General features: G+C 41.7%; 3 protein-coding genes across 7 annotated transcripts; all 3 read left to right on the forward strand.

Annotated features, from left to right (window-relative positions):
• The first annotated feature begins 592 nt into the window (after nt 1–592).
• On the forward strand, nt 593–6373 carry rnf14 (ring finger protein 14). 3 transcript variants are annotated; one of them, XM_034549458.1, is made up of 9 exons: nt 593–662; nt 1325–1483; nt 1654–1784; nt 1970–2159; nt 2556–2941; nt 3065–3293; nt 3994–4166; nt 4554–4684; nt 4796–6373. In XM_034549458.1, exons 2-9 carry the CDS (start codon nt 1333–1335, stop codon nt 4854–4856), a joined length of 1452 nt encoding a protein of 483 aa, XP_034405349.1. In that variant the 5' UTR covers nt 593–662; nt 1325–1332; the 3' UTR covers nt 4857–6373. The 3 variants fall into 3 exon arrangements, with proteins under 3 accessions (XP_034405349.1, XP_034405350.1, XP_034405351.1); XM_034549459.1 differs by lacking the exon at nt 593–662 and adding an exon at nt 669–797 and having other exon boundaries at nt 4796–6371; XM_034549460.1 differs by lacking the exon at nt 593–662 and adding an exon at nt 808–1232.
• endou2 (endonuclease, polyU-specific 2) lies at nt 4917–12246 on the forward strand. 2 transcript variants are annotated; one of them, XM_034549462.1, is made up of 8 exons: nt 4917–5011; nt 7411–7525; nt 8813–8966; nt 9404–9506; nt 10206–10327; nt 10614–10726; nt 11142–11295; nt 11866–12246. In XM_034549462.1, the coding sequence occupies exons 3-8, from the start codon at nt 8865–8867 to the stop codon at nt 12118–12120; spliced, it is 849 nt and encodes a 282-aa protein (XP_034405353.1). In that variant the 5' UTR covers nt 4917–5011; nt 7411–7525; nt 8813–8864; the 3' UTR covers nt 12121–12246. The 2 variants fall into 2 exon arrangements, with proteins under 2 accessions (XP_034405353.1, XP_034405354.1); XM_034549463.1 differs by lacking the exon at nt 4917–5011 and adding an exon at nt 6728–7248.
• A 757-nt stretch (nt 12247–13003) lies between these two features.
• Nucleotides 13004–19491, forward strand: LOC117742303 (NEDD4 family-interacting protein 1-like). Of its 2 annotated transcripts, none has more exons than XM_034549464.1 (7): nt 13004–13211; nt 14473–14560; nt 15325–15455; nt 17377–17464; nt 17586–17710; nt 17899–17965; nt 18325–19491. In XM_034549464.1, the coding sequence occupies exons 1-7, from the start codon at nt 13182–13184 to the stop codon at nt 18426–18428; spliced, it is 633 nt and encodes a 210-aa protein (XP_034405355.1). In that variant the 5' UTR covers nt 13004–13181; the 3' UTR covers nt 18429–19491. The 2 variants fall into 2 exon arrangements, with proteins under 2 accessions (XP_034405355.1, XP_034405356.1); XM_034549465.1 differs by having other exon boundaries at nt 13009–13211; nt 15325–15443.
• The last annotated feature ends 307 nt before the right edge of the window (nt 19492–19798 follow it).

Consider the following 19798-nt stretch of genomic DNA (forward strand, 5'->3'; position numbering starts at 1 on the left):
TTAAATATGGCGGACTCGGTTCTGAGGTTCACAAACAAGTAATCGAGCGAATATATGGCAGATTAAACAACATCAAGTTACGGCTGGCTCAACACTGAACATAATGGACACAAGTTTTATTGCATGTAAGTTTATTCAAATAAATACATGAAAACTAAATACCAAGCACCACAGAGAGGCTTCTGCAGCAGGCTGGAGGGGGTTCGAGAGTTGAACAATACCATTGTCGGCACAGGTGCCTGTCAATCAGGCCATCTAACCTAGAGGGCTTCCAAGGATTTAACAATTATCAATAAAATGGGCAGTTGCTGACCCAGGTAATGCAATCTTAGTATCAAGGATAATAATAATAGTAATCCTAATAATAATATTTAATAATATAGCCATCAAAGCATTTAGCATTGTATTTATCTGGTATTTGGTAATATGAATATAATTCAAATAATTAAATAAACTCGATGTAAATGATTCAACTTCTACAGTGTAAAATAATAAATACTAAAATACAAAATAGCCTCTGTAAATAAATATGAACGGATGTGTTGTTACTGTCAGTCTGAACTCAGCCTGTAGTACACTAACCGTCCTGCAGGCCGCGCTGTCGCACCGTCCAGTCATGAACCAGTCAGAGTGCAGGAGTCGCTAGTATTTGCTCTGAAAAGGTAAGAACCGCACATATTTCCCCCACATAACAGCTGTGTTGCCGCACTTCTGTCTGCGTGATGTAGCTTCGCTCAGCCGTACAGAGGAACTGTTGCCATGTTTTCATGTTTGCCACAGAGGAAAAGTTACAGACGGTAGTCATAGTCACTGTTTACATCGGCTAACATTGCTAGCTAGCTTAAACGCTCCTCCTTTCCTCATGCTGCTAACTTAGTTTCCGAGTTCGCTAGCTTAACTGTGTGCCGGCGTGAAGTTTGCCACTTTACCCCCACCCGCGTTTTATTCTGTCCAGATGCATATTCATGAATAATATCGTCCACGTTTGAAGTAATAAAGTTTTACTTCTGCTAGCTCGGCGTGCTAACTCTGAGGCCACAGGCATTCCGACATTAACTATGTGTCAACAAAGTTGCGTTAGCCGTGTAAACGCACGTCATGATCCACTTCTCTGTGTATGAGAGGGCTTCTCTGTCAATAGTGATGAACTAACTTTAAGTTAAATAATCAGTGCATGACGTGTAAAAGGTGTGAATGCTGGTTTTGGAGTGATGGTAGCTCGTGATAAACTGGTCGGTGTTGTAGTTTGGCCCTCGCTAACTATCTAGATTTTCATAATAATGATCCATTTTTGTCAGCTACTGTTTTTATTTTTATTTCTCAGGAATGTAAATGTCTGAGGACAAGGAAGCCCAGGAGGATGAGCTGCTTGCTTTAGCGAGTATCTATGATGAAGAGGAGTTCCACCAGGCAGAGTCGGCGCAGGGGGGCGAGATCCAACTCTGTCTGGAGCTCCCTCCTGACTTCAAAGTGGTGGTCAAAGGTACAGCTGTCAGTGAGCTAGTGTTGCACTTTTCAGACTTTGCCTTTGGCCTATTTTGCAGATGATTTTCATAAAGTTATCCTGTACTTCTCTTCTGCCACTCTTATTCAGGCACAATATTGATCTCACCGCCACAAGGAATGTAACTAAATCTTCTCTGTGTGTTGCAGGAGAGAAGCAAACTGAATATAATGTCTGCTTCTTACCTCCTTTGGTGCTCAACTTTGAGCTTCCTGCAGAGTATCCCTCTACATCTTTTCCAGTCTTCACTCTCAGCTCTAAATGGATGACGAGAGCACAGGTGAGAATCCATGTAGCTTAAATAATTCTTCGCGACATCGCCAGACAAAAGGTTTAGTTAAGTATTCTAAATCGGGAGTCGACTCAGGAAAAGTGAGTGTCTTCACCTTGAAAAAGAGTTATTGTTGGTAAAGAAAGTCTCCTCACCATTCATCACTCAATATTTGTCTTATTTTCCCTCCTCAGATGAGCTCTCTGTGCAGACGTCTGGATGAGCTGTGCGAGGAGAACCAAGGCAGTGTGGTTCTTTTCACATGGATCCAGTTCCTCAAAGAGGAGGCTCTGGGCTTTCTGGGCATCCAGTCTCCTCTTGAAGTCATCAAGGCAGGAAGTAAAGCAGGTGGTGAGCGCAGGAAAACCGACCCAGCTGCCACAGGTACAGCATGCGTTTTGTTAAATGGATGTAGTTTTTTTCTTTTTTCACTTGAGTTGATGCTTTGTGCATTAGCAAAGCTACGTCTCACACCAGCTATTTGAAGTTAAGCTTAAAGAAGAATTACGTCTGCACAAACACTAATTTGCTCTTCTGCTATTCTGTAAATTTACACCTGCCGTTAGTATTTATTCACACTGCATAATTTGTTATAAAATAATTGCTGGTGTCTCAAACAAACTATTTGATTAAAGTACACATCGTAAGAATCCTCAGTCAATTTACATGTTAAGTAAAAATCACCACAGGACAAGGACCTCACTACAGTTTTGTAAACTTTAACTTTTTTTGTGGTTGTTTTTTTGAGTGATTTAATATGTTTGATACATTTCTGTTCAGCTCTGACGCAGTGTGGGAGTCATTGTGAAACCGCTGAGGAGAAGCAAAGAGAAGCGAAGAAGGAAAAGTCTCAACCACAGTTTTCGTTGTCTTCTCAAATGGATCCGCGGGCCGTTTTGGTGATGGACCCGCGTGCCGACCTCCTACCTCAGCTCCTGGACTTTGACGAGGAGCAGCGTCAGAAGGTGTTTGACAGCAAGGTGTTCGGCTGTGGGATCTGCTTTGTGGAGAAGCTGGGCTCAAACTGCCTTTGCTTTAAGGAGTGCCAGCACGTCTACTGCAAGGCTTGCATGACGGAATACTTCCAGATCCAAATACGGGACGGCAACGTTCAGTGCCTTAATTGCCCTGAGCCCAAATGTACCTCCATAGCCACACCATCACAGGTAAAATAACTGTGTGTGTGTTGTGTGTTGTCTGTGTGTGAGAATGTCTGCAGATCTAAAACAAATAAGTGCTTTTCAGAAAATCTAGCCGGTCACTCGTAATGAACCGTCTTCATCTCTCAGGTGAAGCAGCTGGTGGATGAGGAGCTGTTTGCCCGTTATGACCGCTTGCTGCTCCAGTCCAGTCTGGACCTCATGGCCGACGTGGTCTACTGTCCCCGCCTGTCCTGCGCCACCGCTGTGATGGTGGAGCCGGACTCGACTATGGGGATTTGCTCAGCTTGCCAGTATGCCTTTTGTACACTGTGCAAGCTGGGCTATCATGGCCTCTCCCACTGTAAAATCCCTGCAGGTAATGTAACTGGGAACATTTTTTTTATATACTTCCCCTCAAACTGAAAGGTCTGGCCTTGTGCCCCAGAATAGAATTAGGAGAAACATTTCTGTTCTGGTTCTAACACGTTTACTTAATTGTTATTTCATATTCATGCTAGTTTATTTGGTTGTTATAGCAACATTCTAAATTCAGTGTCAAGTTATTTCGATGTTCACACTCCCATCTGGATCTACTGCATGTCTGTATGAATGTGAGACATATGTGAGTCCTGTTTCATTCTATTTGGCACTTTATGTTGGACGAATCCCCGACAGCCATCCAGATGCTCTACAGTTATTATACAGTATACAGTTAGTTATGCTGAAGTTACATCTTTGAGATAATCTCTTTGGGTAAATATTGAAGACACTCATGAAATTAACTTAAATGCGTAATATTTAATGCTTATTGGATTGTGTATTTTAGATATCACTGTGACTGTTATTTGGCTTTGTTAACTTAACTTAACGGTTAACTAAAAACTAAAATGTAGAGGAAGCTAAACGCAACCAAAGTCCCTCGTGGGTCAATAAATTGTAAATAGTGATTTTCATTCAGGTGCTGCAATAGTGAAATGTTACAAAAAGATGGTTGCGGAGAAGCTTTTCAATTGGAGACACATTTTTATTAATTTCAACTCTGACTTTATATCCCTGTTTTCTGCCTTCTTCGACAGAGGAATTGCGTAACCTGAGAGACGAGTACCTGTCAGCCACGGCTGTGGGGAAAAAGTTCATGGAGCAACGCTTTGGGAAGAGGGTGATCCAGAAAGCAGTGGAAGAGTCCTTTAGCAGAGACTGGCTCAATGAGAACTGCAAATGCTGCCCACGCTGTGGAACCAATATACAGGTTGGGCTCCCCCTGCTGGCCAGAGCTCAGTTAGAACAGGCTTTACTTCAGTTAGTGTCAAAACGATGACACTAACTAACGGCTAACTGTCAATAACAAACTTCCAAATATATATATATATATAGGGGTGTATTTTGTTTTAAGAGCTGAGGGAATTTAGTCAGGTTATTACAAAATTGAAACTCCAGTGTGTGTCGCACAGATCAGGTACGAATGGACTTTAAGCCATTTGAGTTTAAATGTACAGATGATTAAGTATTTTAAAAAATCTACTATGTTTTCCATAGTGTCCTTGACTATTCCAAATGTTCAGCTTAGGTTTGTCTCAGTTACTAATATCAATAGATGTCCTCTCCAGCTAATGCATTGTCTCTTGTGTCTTTCTAGAAAGCTGATGGCTGTAATAAGATGACCTGTACCTCCTGTAAACAATATTTCTGTTGGCTGTGCCTGGGCCTCCTCAGCAAAGTCAACCCGTACAGTCACTTTAACAACCCACAATCACCCTGTTATAACCAGTGAGTGGTCTTGTTTCCATTTTTTTGGTTCACCACTCCAGCCAAGTCGTCCCTTGCTGTCTCTCTATTACGTTTGAGCTTTGACCTTTGACATTTCTTTTCCTCTTGCAGGCTTTTCCAAGGTGTAGATCTTGATGAAGACGATGCCTTCTGGAGTGATGAGGAAGACTGACACCCGTGCAGCACCTCACTGCTGTATGCTCCATTTGAATGCACTTTATCTCCCATAACCATCACTTCACCTGTGACACTAACACAACAGTGCCACTACAACATGTTTTGAATATGATCGGGCGTCTTGGGTATAAAACATTCAATGTCTTGTGTGTAAGTTGTTCATACTTAATATGTGACAGATTTCATGTATATAATGAATTCAGGAAGGGCAGGCAGAGTTTCAGCTTTTTTCTCGGCGAGTAATAGAGAAACAATTATGGTCAGGTTGGTAAAAGCAGACATTTTCTTAAAAACATCAAGAATACATTGTTAGTGGTAGGGAATCTTTTTGATATGACAATGTCATAGGACTGGACTGTTAATTCAAAACACAAAAGAGAAGAAGAAAAAATCTATGTAAACCTCTTTATTGTATTCTAGATTATGTCTAAATATCTACTCCTTAATTTGACTTTTTCATGATGAATTACGACATTCACAGGCTTGTAATGGTCAACAGGTGATTCTGGAGCCACTGACGAGGCGTTTGCTTCCTATTAGCGAGCAGCTGAGTGTTTCTGTCAATAACAAACTTCCAAATGGATAGTTAGGTGATTTTTCATAATCTAACCAAGATACACACCCATTGATACAGGATTAATGTAAACAGGAAAACCTGTAGATTAATATTAATATCCCAGACATAATTACTAAAAAAATACCTAGATTTTTCTTGTTGGATTTGGGTTGACTACCAGAATTGGAAACCCTTGACATTCATTTCATCTTCTGTCGGGATGTACATTATCTTTCTTCTCTTTTTGGAAAATAGTTTTCTTGAGAATAATGAATTTACAGAAATGCACCTTTGCACATCATACGATTGAAATCAGGCAGGTTGGTTTTGGGGAATGGGTTTCATAATTAGTTTGCGTCGCCTGCATTTTTCCATCCAGAATAACGGAGGACACTGCAGTAATTATTCATGACAGTCATGGGGTTACTGGGATTGTGACTATAGTGTGTGTTTGGTCATTCAGGGACTGGGGTGGGAGAAAGGAATATGCCTTGAGGAATGATATTTGACTAGTTGTATTCATACCCTGCTTTGCACAACTTGTTACTTGAATGTTGCCAAAGTTAAGTGTCAAAGAGAGGCCATATGATCTTGATAATGCCTAGAGATACAAACATTTGTATAATGTTAATTTATTTTCCTTCATTTTGTTATGCATCAGAAAGGAGTCGGCCTCATGGAGGCAGTTCTGATAGAAAGGGTTAAAGCCGGCATCCAATCTGTTCTTCGTCAACGTGGAGCGATTCGCTTCAAAAAGGGCCGGCTGCTTTTAGAGTTGATGCCGGTGTGGACTGTTGAAAAGACAATCTCTCGCTCAGTCTTGAAATGCACATGGATTCACTTTCCCGTCACTGTCACTTCATCTCATGAAAGAAACATTGGAAAACAGGACCTGCAGATGCCTGTTAGAATGCATTCGGCATAGGTTGTGTCCAAATAAATGTTCCCACTCTACAGTTTGTTTAAGAAAGTCATTCCGTTTGAGACTGAAAGACCGCAGAGTTTGGCCAACGGTGTATAATAGAGTTGGTTATCGGTGAGCAAGATCATAGAAAAACTAAACCATGAAACAGCTGTAAGAAAAGAGTTCTGTAGACAAAGTTCCAACAAGGCATTTTATGGAGTGGACACTGACGGTCAGTAGTTGCTTGGTTACAGATCTGACAAAATGGTTGGATGTAACAATGTCAGTCAACCGCCAGTGGCCGAAACATTTTAATGCTATTGGTATTTTAAGTTGTTACACTCTGAAGCTGTTCCTCACAAATCAAATGTACCCTCCCCCCCCCCCCCCCACACACACACACACACAATGTAGGATAAGAGACAAGAAGTAGTTTTTCCACTCCTTTTTGTTATGGTTGTTTAAATACATTTAGAAATACTCTAAATGATTATTTAAATGTATGAACATATAAACATTTAAACATTCAAATTATTTTTATTATGCCGCAAGAGTGTTTCCAAATCTTTTACAAGTTAGGAATCAAATACTGATAACATTTTAAACCTGATGCAAGGCTTTTCTAAAATGTGGTTTAGTTCAGAAAGACGGATTGATCGGAGTTTCACTCAATTAAGAATTCAGAGTGAAGCTCGACAATGAAACCGCAAAATCAGAAACGTTCACACGATTGAGTGTTTACCGATTACTAAATGAGCCCCGTGTTGTGCTTTAAGTCGGCTTCTTACAACACCTGGTTACCTGAAACATGACCCACATTTAACCTTTAATCCAGAGGTTACACTGTGACCGCCAGAGGAACAATGAAGCACTAAAGAAACAAAGAGCCCACGTTTCAGCCTGAGATTGAAAAGAGACGACAACATGGTATAATCCCTTTGGCTAGAGTTGCTGACAGGGGACAACCTTTTTAAAATGGCCCATCTCTCCTGTCCCATCCCCTGCCTCGTGCCCCCCCCCTCCCCCCTCCAGCCCCTGCTTGTCTTTCACATTACACTGACTGACTGAACTGTTACTATGCCCATAAAGACACCTGCTCTCAGGAAACCACAAGCAGCAGGTCCTGACCAACAACCGAGGAACCCTCAAATCACTTTCTGAACCAGAAAAAAAGCAGGACGAGACTCAAAGGAAGAGAAAAAAGGTCAGTGGATCTCTGATGTGTGGTGGCTGATGGGACTCGACCCGGGGCCCGGACGATGGGGATGAAGGTCCCAGAGCTCGGTGTCGTGGATGTGTGTGTGTGTGTGTGTGTTCCTGTTGTCGGACATGTTTTTGTGGAATGCAGTGGTGATGTTGAGCTGTGTCTGGCTGGGGACTGCACATTCACCTGACGATGGCCTTTTGAATTGTGCTGGGATTTAAAACTTTACATATCGATCAATTTGTCTCAGAAGCTACATGTTTTGATACGATGGCTTTCTATTATTAGTCCGATTAAAATTCAGAAATGAATATCCCCATGAAGTGCCGACAAAGCCATCTTTAGCCAGGGATAGTTTAATATGAATGAATAAATATAGGTGTATTATTGTCTCATGCAAACAACTATGATCGGCCAGCATAATATTGGATAAAACATAAAAATACTTATTACATATTGTACCTCGCCTTCTTTTCCAGGCTTGAGAGGCAACGTTAGCAGTTGCTTTTAAACACATATAAAAATTCAACAGCAATTTAAATTCTTTGATATATTGCTGTGACACCAGAATATGATGTGTTTAGGACAAAGGGAAAAGTCTGACTTATTCTCAACATCGCTCAAATCCCACACCTCACACACATTTTCTTCCTAATATTTTTTGGAATCTGCCTACCTTCATACTTTGGCTTTTAGATCAGTGCAATGTGACATAATTAATAATTTAGCAACAGTACACCTGGTGTATGGTGTTCTCATTTCTGACTAATTTCAAGGTATTCAAATGAGTTAAATGATAATCGGCAATTGGCAGCAGTTGATTTAAGAAATTGATGTGTGAAGGAAGTAACTAAAATATATCTTGGATCTAAAACTGTTTAGATCTAAGATAGTTAGTTTAGTAGCTTTTATCAGCTGATTAGTATATTAGCCTATAATGAAACTCCTTAACAGATGGTTTTAGACAACCATGACACACTAAAATGTTTCTACTGAATTTAACTCTTTCTGAAATAAAAATAGATAGACAGATAAAAAAAGTGATCTAAAAAGTATACAAATCCTGAATAAAGTTTAGCACGGCATCATGTTTTACTAGCCCATAAGATGTGTTCCATGTAAAAAACTAAACTTAAAAATAAAAATAAAAAGTGCAACATTTCCCTCTGAAATAGTCACGTAAACTATCGGTAACTAAAAAGTATCACATTTAAAGTACCAGTACTTCACAATTGTTCTTTTAGTTCATGAATGTTAACGCCAAGCTTTGATAACTCTCCCATATAGGAGACATAAACTGGGACCAGACCATCCACGGCTCAACCACTGCAGGACCACCATGATGGAGAGTGACAAAGAGCTGTCGGCCATGGTGCAGGAGCTGTGGGACAATGACACCAACAGACTCAAGCCTGGACAAGACTACAGGATCTCTCTGCAGGTGCACCACACATAATACACACCTTCAGACATGAGGCTGCAATATATATATATATATATATATATATATATATATATATATATATGCTTTCCAACTTCAATATGAAAAGAGGAAACCAAAGACCTACCAGAGAGGTTTTAAAGAACATGTGAGCAATGAGGATTTTGGGGAATGTGGTCTTGAACTGCCAGCTCAGATTAGACAACAGAACATTTTCATATCTATGTTTGGTTCTGTAGTTTGATGGAGCAGCTTTTCTGCACCACCTATATATTTGTTTTACTTTCAAGTGTAGTTCTTAAACTGTGGCAGTGCATCCGTGTTGCTAAAGTAGCCCTGACGGCATGCACAATGTATGAAAGCAGGCGAAAACAAAAAAAAAAAACTATTTGCACAAGTCCAGTTATTAAGTGTGAGTGGTTCTCTCCCTGCTGCAGGGCAAAGCCGGAGACAGCATGGCCTTCGACTACAATGACGCAGCAGGGTATCCTCTGTTTACGTTTGTCGACGAGAACATTTTCAAAAAGGAGACTTTTTTAGGTAAGGGGCTTTCAAGGTGAATTGTCTTTCTTCATCTTACACAATTGCTCTGTACATTATTTTTTTTATAATTGACTCAATCTCTTGACACATTGCTTTTTCTGACAGTTTGATATGATCCCCCCTCCTCGCCTCCCTTCAGAGTAAAGCTTCTTCATCTACTCATAATCTCCTTATGACAAACAGTGGCGTGGTTGCGTAACCACAGTGCATGCAGAGTTCCCTTGCGCTGAGTGCAGACACATGCTCCTCTGTAACAACTGGCTTCTTTAAATCTTCCTACGCACGATAACTGCTGAAGAATGCTTCATTCCGGCAATTCTTTTCTCAGGGTGTTTTCACAGATCTGTGCCGTGTATCATGTTGCCCTCACAGGGAGCCGTTTGGGGAGTTATTGGAGAATTATGTAACAGTTGGTATTCAGAGTTCACTCTGAGGCAGCTGCCTTCATGAAAAAAACACAAAAAGAAGGAGGATTTCCCATGGTCCCCAGCAACCTGCTTCACTGCTCCTCCACCGGTTACTTGAGCTGGAGATTTTTTTTTCAGGACAAATGTATCCAAGAAGACACACTGTATTGAGACCTTATCCATCTATATTATACTGAGCTCGTGGTTTCTGTATTCAGCTTCCATAATTGTCATTATCTCCATTTTCCATATCCCCTTTTTGAGGAGTGTCTGTGTTTTGTCTCTACAGCCTTTATCTCTCTGTTGGATAACTACGTGAGTGACACCGGCGAGCCAGAAATTGTAACACCTGAGGAGGTGACAGAGAACCACAAATTCCTGGACTCCATCATTCAGACTCCCACTATGAAGGTACCTGTGGGGACATTTGGAAATAAACTCTCCCCTCTTGCTGTGTCTCATAAAGGCCCATTTCTAGACATATAACACAGTCTCGGGGCTCATGAAAGTCAGTAAGATTGATTTTGTGGGAATGTCTGCTCAACATTGACTGGCGATCCATCAAATAGTTGTTGAGACCTCTCAGCCTGGACCAGAGTGGTGGACTGAGCGAGTGACATTGCCATCCACTGAGCCGCTAGCGTGGCTACAAATGAAAATGTAAAACGTGTCCTAGTAAATGCTTGTTTGTTTGCAGTTAGCTCATAAATACCTGGTGGAGAAGCAACTCTCTCCGAAGGACGATACACAATTCAAGGAGCAGCTGTACAGGATCTGGTTTGAACTTTACGCGAGGAGAGGATCCAGCAGGTGGGTGGAATCTGGCGCGGCGCCTAAATATAACTTCACCGGTAGAATCTGGCACTGCGGTGGTAACCCTTCTTACTGTGAGAGACGGGCTCTGTCTCACACATCCAGTCGGCATCGCTGCAAACTACTGGAAATGCATAACTGCTGCATGTTCAGGAAGTAAACAGCCACTAAGAACCACGTTTTGTCCAAATGGCACACGAGTAAATGCAATCCCATCGTTTTAATAAATGCCACGCTGCTACATTTAGAGTCATAAGGCTCCATCGGCCTTTAAATGAAGCTTGCGACATGAGCTGATGGAACTTTTCAAATCTGTTCTTCTGCATGGAACAAGTGAGAAAGACCCGTCAGATAATATTGCGTGGGAAGCCTCCACATCTACATCGGCATATACTTGTCTGTCTCTCACCAGGCCCGACTCCTCTGGATTCGAACACGTGTTTGTTGGAGAGACGAGAGGAGGGAGGACCGTCATCGGCTTTCACAACTGGATCCAGCTCTACCTGCAAGAGAAGCTGGGCCACATTGATTACAAAGGCTACAGCGTCAATGCAAATTCACCCCAGGTATGGTTTTCATTGTTACTTTTAAGTTGGACCTCAATGGGGAATGAATATATGTTCAGCTACTACTATATCTGTATTGTATCGTACATCGGACAAATCTCTCATCTTTCTTCTGTCCTTTCTCATCTCCTCTCCTCCCCCAAGTTGACTTGCGCTCTTCTCTGTTATCTCGTGCTCACATCATCGTTCTTGCACAGTGATGAGAAACCTCACATCCTGCTACGACCACGTTTAACCCGCTCTCGTTCTGCTCGGCTCTCTGTATTTCGTCTTCGACTAACCTGAGCCTAACACAAATTACTGAGCATTTTTCGGGGATTTTAGCCCATTTTCTATATAAACAAGGGAAGGAGTCTCCTGTAGCTTTACAACAGTGTCGCGTTTTCACGTCCTATTTTCATATTTTTCACCAATCTTCTCCCCAGTTTCCAATGATCACACAACACACTGCATGCCAAAGTATTTGCATGGCGCACTGGACCCAAGGGACACCATCATCTTCAATGTGACTCTTTTATCACCTGCCATTTACCCCCCTCTCTCTCTTTCTCTCTCTCTCTCTCACTGCAGCCCGACGAGAACAAACACATCCTGGCCCTTCAGTTCAGCTGGAAGGAAGGTATAAAGCCAAAGGGCAGCATCTTCATCGGCGTCAGTCCCGAGTTTGAGTTCGCCCTCTACACCCTCTGTTTCCTCACCTCGCCCAACGAGCGCGTCAAAGTCCAGTTCAGTTTCTACGACGTGGAGATTGTTTGCCACCACTACAACCAAAAGCACATTGGTACCACTTACCCCGTGCTCCTTAAGTACCGGAAACCTACCTAGTAACTTGACTAGAAATCAATCTGAGATATAACTTCTCCAACACTTGAGCTTGCATACAAAATGTCACAGGTATTGTTGTTGTCTTTTTATTTGAGATAAAGATACAATAAAACTTTACAAGACCAAGTTGCTTTTTGTTTTTATTGTACAGTGATGCCTATTCGAGGTGTCTAGAACAGTGAGTAAGATGTACATTATAGAATGCTAATTACTCTAACACTTAACAATTTATGAGTATATTTTCTCACTCTCTCTCTCTCTGTATATTTGTCTATATTCAAATGATACATGTATATATAAATACGCCCCACAATTACCAGGTGCAATATGAAAGGGATGAACATATAAATACGCCAATAATTAGAATCCAGCAACATGATAGTTTGCATTTTGCAAAGTGAGTGCTTTTCCTTTTGATACTTTGTGTATTTTGATGCTCATATTCATGTACTTTTACTTCACTACACGTTTGAATGCAGAACTGAGTACATCCACAGATGATGGATGACTTTTACTCAGCATTAACATTTTCCGAGCTAATTGTCAGTAACTTGTTCGGGATATAGTTGTTTCACTTATTTCCAAATGGGGGCAGTAGATGGTTTGTTGTGGCCAATGACGTCAATCGATTGGCGAGCAAGACCGTTATCAAGTTAGAAAAAATGTCGAAGGAATTATCAGGTTGTGATTTCAAAATAAAAGCATCAGACATGTCCACATTACACAATGTTAACATTTCCTCATTATAAAGATTGACTGAATAAACATATTATTACTGTTGTAGGCTACCTAGTACTTCACAAAATCGCAGCCTTTTTAAAAACTATTTATCGTTTTCAATTTGAACTTTATTTCTAAAAAAAGCAAGACAACCGGAAGCCTTGTGTTGTTATGCCAACAACACTGGAGCTTGACGGTGGTGTTTCCACCGAGCAGTTGAAGGAGAGAACAGGTTTTTCATTGTGGCGAAGATTGAGTTTACAGTTTCTACTGTTATATAATCGTGTTGTTTGGTGTCTCGTCCATCTCTCCGTTGCCGACTCCCAGCCGTTCAAACCGGAATGGCCGAACCGAGCGGCAGATATCAGCAGGTATGGAAACACGTATCGGTTACTAATAGCTAACGCGTTAACGATTTAACGTTAAACATCACGTGCTAACATCAGCTTTACACTGTTAACATGATGACGTCGACACACCTGGGACACGCTCCCCAAAGTGACGAGCTCTTTGCGAGTGTCGTCGAGTATTATTTTGCGATTTAATTTCGTTATTTCCAGTCGAGCGAAGATGACAGTGAGCGTGAACCCGACGGTTCACGTTTCCGCCTTCGTGAAAGCCAACGCGACACGAACGCCTGTCTTAACCATCTCATTCGTTTCCCTCTGATTGTGTTTGAGTTATGTTTTGTTCAGTTAGCATTGTGATGCGAGGTGTCACTTCCAATTCACGCTTCTCGACGTCTCTGTGTGGACTCGTGTTAATGTTTGGGATCTCGCACGTGACCCGCAGCGCACCAAGTGGGCGTGTTTGATGGTGGTCGAACTTAACCGCTAAGTCTGCTGGGTAACCTGCTTAGCGAGATGTTGATGGGGCATATTATGATTATGATTATTATTATTATGTCTGCTAATGGGATCGATCATTTGCTGTGAGTGACAGTTCACGTTACACGAGTAGAGATTTGTTTGTTGACTATATAGTCAGTTGCTTTTTTTTTCCAAGAGGAATTTTCTTGAAATGATTGCAACATTTACACCACAAATTAATATTCTATCAATATTCATTTATGTTATTTGTCCTCCATATGTTGAAGCATGTCTGGAGACAAATGTGTTTATATTTGTATCTTCAGGTGATCTTATTGACTAAGAGAGTGATTGGAGTTAATTAATTGGAAATAGTAATTTGGATATGCACCAGTTGTCAGTTACAAGTTGCCCATTTCCCCTCTGATCTTACACATTTATGGTGGGATTACAGTTCCTTAATGATAGGAAACTATGGGCCCACGAGAGACAAAGTGTTAGTCTGTTATTACGTTTAAGTAGGCCATAGACATAATAATAATAATAAATCACTCCATAGGCAGTGAGACACTTCTTTACCTGAAAGCATCTGTTTCAAACGGAGAGCAGACTGCTGACACGCATGTTGAGGAGCGTGTCAAATTCTTCTTGTTATGTCTAGTTCCTCCACACGGATCTCAACATGGCGTCGGCTGAGCCTGTGGCTCGCAGCGCTAACTGTGCAACCAACGACGACAGTGACGGAGCTCACGGTGTTTGCCTGCATTAACATTCATGTGGGCCTTTTAAATAAACCAGGATGTGGTTATTCCTCCTCTCTCAGCTGACCAACGAGGAGGACCCAGAAGAGAGTCCCGAGGTAGCAGCTGATGCTCCACCCCCGTACAGCAGCATCACAGTGGACAATGCCGGTAAGGCCATGACTCATCCAGATGTTTCTCTGGTGCAGTGGTGGCACCTGGAGATGCCGCATTTGTGTTGGTCCGCAGAGGGATAACTGGAGGAAACACGGCCCTTTTAAGACATCTTGAGCCAGTGAATAATAATAATAATAACTGCAGACTATTCAAGAAAAAACACAAGAGCATTGTTTGAGGTATTAATATTGATATCTTTATAACTGCAGTATACCGCACCAAAAGAATAAATACATTGAAAGGTAGACACAACACACAGGTCAGAAATAAATGATTCCTTCAGGGATGTTCCAACCTTGTATGTTTCTTTTTAAAATTGGGTATCTGCTGATACCGAGTCCGATCGTATTTAGGTAAATATAACAGCTGTAGCCTTCTAACATTGGCCCGTTTTTGTTTTTCACAAGCTTTTCTTGATTCAAAGCTATGATGTTGACAGGCCTAAATTATTGATTGGGATGTATGGTTGACTCGGACGTGTTTAACCCTCTTTCATCACCCATACCGTCCCAGTTATTTTACCATTATCGGGGCAGTCAAACACAGGGATTTGTCTTGATTGCATAAGCAGCACTCTTATTGTAATCTAAAAAGTCAGTGCAGATTAGTAAGAAATTGTAGTTCAGAGATCGCGTCCGAGTCTTGTGACTGTTTTCCAATTTCAGGGCTGCTTGTAAACACGCAATGCAATACGAATCACTTTGCTCTTGTACAAACATCTTCCTTTGTTTGTGAAACTGTGCCGTTTCCTCTTACAGCCTACTTTGACTACAAGGAAGACGGGGCTTTCCCCAAGCCTCCTTCATACAACGTAGCGACCACGCTGCCTTCCTATGATGAAGCAGAAAGAACCAAGACTGAGACTACTGTTCCCCTGGTAACTGGGAGAGTGAGTATCTCACTCTTTGCCTGTGGTCACATTCACTATGTACACTGACACACACACTGCAACGCCTTGTGCCCAAACACTTCCTGTGTTGTCAGCAAGACGGGAAGTGTTTCGCACCCTGCGATGGAAAGCTTCGCTCCTCGCTACTGATTGTGTCTGTTTGTCTTTTTCCGATGTGAACAATTGTCGCTGGTTTGAGCAGTAGGAGATTCATAACACTGAAGAAAAACATTTATTATCACGCCGATTTAAATGACCTTCAGCAATACCTTTGCTCATAATGACCACAGTCTATGCCTCACAAGTGCTCACAGCTGGTAACCCTTTTCTGTTAATGCCTCAATCTCCCGTTCCCCCTGAACTACCTCCCTCTGTGCACTTTGCACCCAGGTTTGTTCTGAGCAAAATCTGAGTAAATATTAGCGCAGCATTTGAAACGCGAACGGAGCTTCAGGCTTTTAACATGTTCTGTACTGATGTAGGGTTGGCGTTACATGTTTGGACAGGTATTGAATCTGTGAGGTAGCTCAATTTAGCCGCAAAGGCGGTACTCAAAATTGTTATGATGCGCCGCCTTGAGATTTATCTCTGTATCCGTTACTTCACAGGGGGGTAAGGGTCGAAATAAGCAGTGAAATCTCCGATTTCAATTTGCTTTCAAGACGTTGTTGTTTTGATGGTGTAGTTTTTATTGCTGCAACCACATGTTACTAAAAAACCAAAGCCCCAAAATCTTTCATTACTGATTGTATCTTTAAAATTGAGTTATTAATTTTTGTTGTTATAGTCGTTGTTGATATCCGGTGAAGAGTTTCCAGATCTTTATTGATATGATTGCGTCGGAAAATATCCCTGTTCTTTTTATAAAGCATTGGTTTGTAAAAAAGAACCTTTTTGTTTTCCAGTTATTGTGTAGCTGTCGTTTTCATCTACAAAGGGAAACGCACGCCTCATCTTCTACAGGATGCCATTAACTTGCATTTAATGCCGTTTGAAAAGAACACCAGTAATCTAACCTCCCATGTGTAGGTTACCACAAAGGTCTCTTGAGTCTCTGTCTTATCCATCAGAAACTATACGAAATGACTTTCTGTTAAAAATATCTGTTGAGTGAGAAAAAAGGAACCAAAAAAGACATTTCCGACGGCTCATTTCTGACCTCTAGTGGTCACTGTGAGGCTTTGCACTTGACTGCGTGTGTGGCCTTCCTGTTTTGATTTGCTGGTGTTGTGTTTCTCTGCCACACACTGCCTTGCGCTCAGTACCAGCAGCCTCAGCACAGGGAACGCCTGGAGGCTTTTGACGATGTAATTCGCAGTTCACTGGAGGTAACTGGGAGGAGTGGGAGGAGAGTGTATGCTGAGAGGACGAGTATTGTTGTGTGAGAGCGCAGATGCACTTACAGTGTTGGATGCATTCACTTCCTCAACCTTCTTGTGTGTCTGTGTATTTAGAGTGCTAGCTAGTGCTTAGTTGATAGGTACACGACATCCACGGTCCTCCTGATGTCCCACATTGAATTGAACTGACTCCAATCCTTTTCGATAATCTGACACTGATGGTAATTAAATGGGCTTGCTGTGTTGTGGTGGTTTCATTGGTCTCTTGGTTGTTTGTGTTGTTTTTACCCTGTTTTGAGCAAAGCTTGGTCTCCACTCATGTGCTTGCCTGTGGTTAGTCACAATTTCACTTTGATCTCAGCCACTGCTTTGTACTTGTCGAGTTTTGAATACAACATTGTGAATTTGTTTAAAATAAAAACACCAAACAATTGGTTTGTAGACTGGAAATAGTTTGAAATAAAGATAGTAAAGTCCTTGAAAGCTATGCTACTGCCTGGCTGTGGTGAAGTTGTTTGAATGCTTTAAATAACTCGCCTCTCCTCTCCTTTTTTCCTCCCCTGTCTCCTGTTATATTGCAGGATGAAGACTTTGTGACCAGAGATGACTTTGAGGACGCCGACCAGCTGAGGATAGGAAATGACGGCATCTTCATGCTGACTTTTTTCAGTTAGTTACTCAACGCACTCGTCCGTTTGTCTCTTTTCTCTCCGCCCATCGTCTGTCGTCTACAGCTCTCGTCTCCCTAGATTGTCTAACACATTTCTTTCCCCCTCCACCCTCTGTCCAGTGGCATTCCTGTTCAACTGGATCGGTTTCTTCATGTCTTTATGTGTGACCACATCAGCAGCCGGCCGCTATGGGGCTATCTCAGGCTTTGGCCTCTCCCTAATCAAATGGATCTTCATAGTCAGGGTACGACAAGGACCAGAGTTGTTTGTACGCACAAACAACTCTGGTATTTTAATGTTGTTGCTGTAGTGGTTGGCTTGTTGGCGCTGCACTATTTCCTCAAAGTTTCCTTGAGAAGAGCGCTGCTTTGAGACCATGGCAGGCCATATTTATTCTTACCAGGCACCTCTGTCTCTCTGTTGGGTTTGTAGTTCTCCACATACTTCCCCGGGTACTTTGATGGACAGTACTGGCTGTGGTGGGTGTTCCTGGTGTTGGGTAAGTAGCCAACCTCTGAATATGAAAGATTCAAAAAGGGAATTTAATGTTTTTGTGACACATTTGTGCTCGGTGGAGCTTCCCTGGAGCAGTGTTGAGGTGTCAAATATGTTACAGAATAGTTACAGCAGGATAGTCGGCCCTGATTATTATCCTGTACATAGAGGATGCAAAGTGGGAGGAGAACAAGTTGTTCTCCGATCTTAAATTCCCATTTTCATAATCATAAAGAATACTTTAATATTGGCAATATATTAAATTACTAATAATAGGGGAGTGGTCACTATTTTTAGTGAATTATAACCCACTTTAAGCCATTTCCAGTTGTCTCACTTTCCCTTTTTGTTGCTGCTCTCCAGGCTTTTTGCTCTTCCTGCGAGGATTCATCAACTATGCCAGAATCCGAAAGATGGCTGACACCTTATCCACCCTGCCCCGCACCCGAGTCCTCTTCATCTACTGAGCTCACGATCCATCAGTTTTCATCATAATCTTTTCCCTCTTTTCAGTGAAACATACTGCCTGGTTTTATCCAATCACAACAGGAGAAAAGAACATGTTTCCCCTCTGCTTGACATGCTTTGGACAATACAACTTTTGTCTCCCTTTGGTGTAAAATAGTGAAATGCCGTGAAACCCTTCAGTTGTTAGTGGTGAACTGTCAAGTGCTATTTGCAGTTATGACGTGTGTGGTGTATAAATGAATGCCTTATTTTCAGTTTTACTCCCTGTTGGTAGCAGCAGCGTGAGCTGTTCTCCTGTTAGCCACCAGGGGGCAGTCTTGTTTGTGTGTTTTTCTTTCACCCGTCTTCTATCAGATGATGTCATGGTTCTCAGGCCAGGTCATTTTGGGGTTATGGGTTGATTTACTCAGTGTGAAATAATATAATTAAAGTACTTAATGTACTTTTAACCCATTTGACTAATGTGTCATTCTATTGGGAAATAGTGTATAATTCAGTTAAAATAAGACTAAACAGGTTGAGGATGTATAGAAGATCAGGGGCCAGGTTTCTCACATAATTAGAAATTGTCTGTGCTTACACACCCTGTAATCGGGAGTGTTGTTTCCTTGCATGTAATACATGCACGTCAGCAAAGAGGTAAAGCAGAGCTTCTTTGACAGGCTGGGGATCATTGCCCTGCTCAAGGACACAGTTACGGGGATGGAATAAGCTGATAGTCTGTCACTCCATTCAGATGTGAATTAGACGTCCTATCTCAGTCACTGGCACCCAATGATTGGTTTCCAATGAGGAAAAAATTATCGTATTGCCAGAAGTGATTTGTAAACCCTGCCCTGGGAAGAACAAGAAATGCATTATATAGAGCAGAGAAAAATAAATGTTGGTCTTGAACTATTACATGTTAATAAGATCCCTGTGAACATCACATACCATTATAGTTTTACTAGTTATTCATGTTACAGTATGCCACTTGGAAAAGCTTATTGATATCAACTAAAAGGAGGAGATATTTCAGATAATTGTCACAGCTGGATTTCATTAAACATTTACATACAAACATTTCAGTCGATGCTGTTGCTTTCTGGGCTGCTTCAAAAGGAGAAGATCAGGTGTGGCCTGACTTTAGGAAGACTTCACAAGATACACAGAAGAAAAAGAAGACCCAAACTAGAGGAATATATGAAGAAGTTGAGAAATGTTATTCTCCCAGTGGATGATGGATAGTTTTAGACTTGATCACGTTTAATTTGACCTCGGCCTCGCCCAGATGACCTTACCTACCAAACTAAAAGCATGTATTTCAGAGTGCGTGGTGTGTGGAGGACTCAGAAAGGTGGGGAACAGAGAGGAAGCTGAGCTGACTACG

The sequence above is a fragment of the Cyclopterus lumpus genome, chromosome 14 (genome assembly GCF_009769545.1).
Source record: "Cyclopterus lumpus isolate fCycLum1 chromosome 14, fCycLum1.pri, whole genome shotgun sequence".
Classification (NCBI taxonomy): domain Eukaryota; kingdom Metazoa; phylum Chordata; class Actinopteri; order Perciformes; family Cyclopteridae; genus Cyclopterus; species Cyclopterus lumpus.

Excerpts from the sequence above, each read along its gene's own strand:
- endou2 (XM_034549462.1), top strand. The coding sequence starts at position 8,865 with ATGATGGAGAGTGACAAAGAGCTGTCGGCCATGGTGCAGGAGCTGTGG. Across the intron at positions 10,328-10,613 it reads TTCAGACTCCCACTATGAAG|TTAGCTCATAAATACCTGGT; the intron begins GTACCTGTGGGG and ends GTTTGTTTGCAG. Across the intron at positions 10,727-11,141 it reads GCGAGGAGAGGATCCAGCAG|GCCCGACTCCTCTGGATTCG; the intron begins GTGGGTGGAATC and ends GTCTCTCACCAG.
- LOC117742303 (XM_034549464.1), top strand. The coding sequence starts at position 13,182 with ATGGCCGAACCGAGCGGCAGATATCAGCAG. Across the intron at positions 14,561-15,324 it reads CATCACAGTGGACAATGCCG|CCTACTTTGACTACAAGGAA; the intron begins GTAAGGCCATGA and ends TTCCTCTTACAG. Across the intron at positions 15,456-17,376 it reads TTCCCCTGGTAACTGGGAGA|GATGAAGACTTTGTGACCAG; the intron begins GTGAGTATCTCA and ends GTTATATTGCAG.
- rnf14 (XM_034549458.1), top strand. The coding sequence starts at position 1,333 with ATGTCTGAGGACAAGGAAGCCCAGGAGGATGAGCTGCTTGCTTTAGCG. Across the intron at positions 1,484-1,653 it reads CTTCAAAGTGGTGGTCAAAG|GAGAGAAGCAAACTGAATAT; the intron begins GTACAGCTGTCA and ends TGTGTGTTGCAG. Across the intron at positions 2,942-3,064 it reads CCATAGCCACACCATCACAG|GTGAAGCAGCTGGTGGATGA; the intron begins GTAAAATAACTG and ends TTCATCTCTCAG.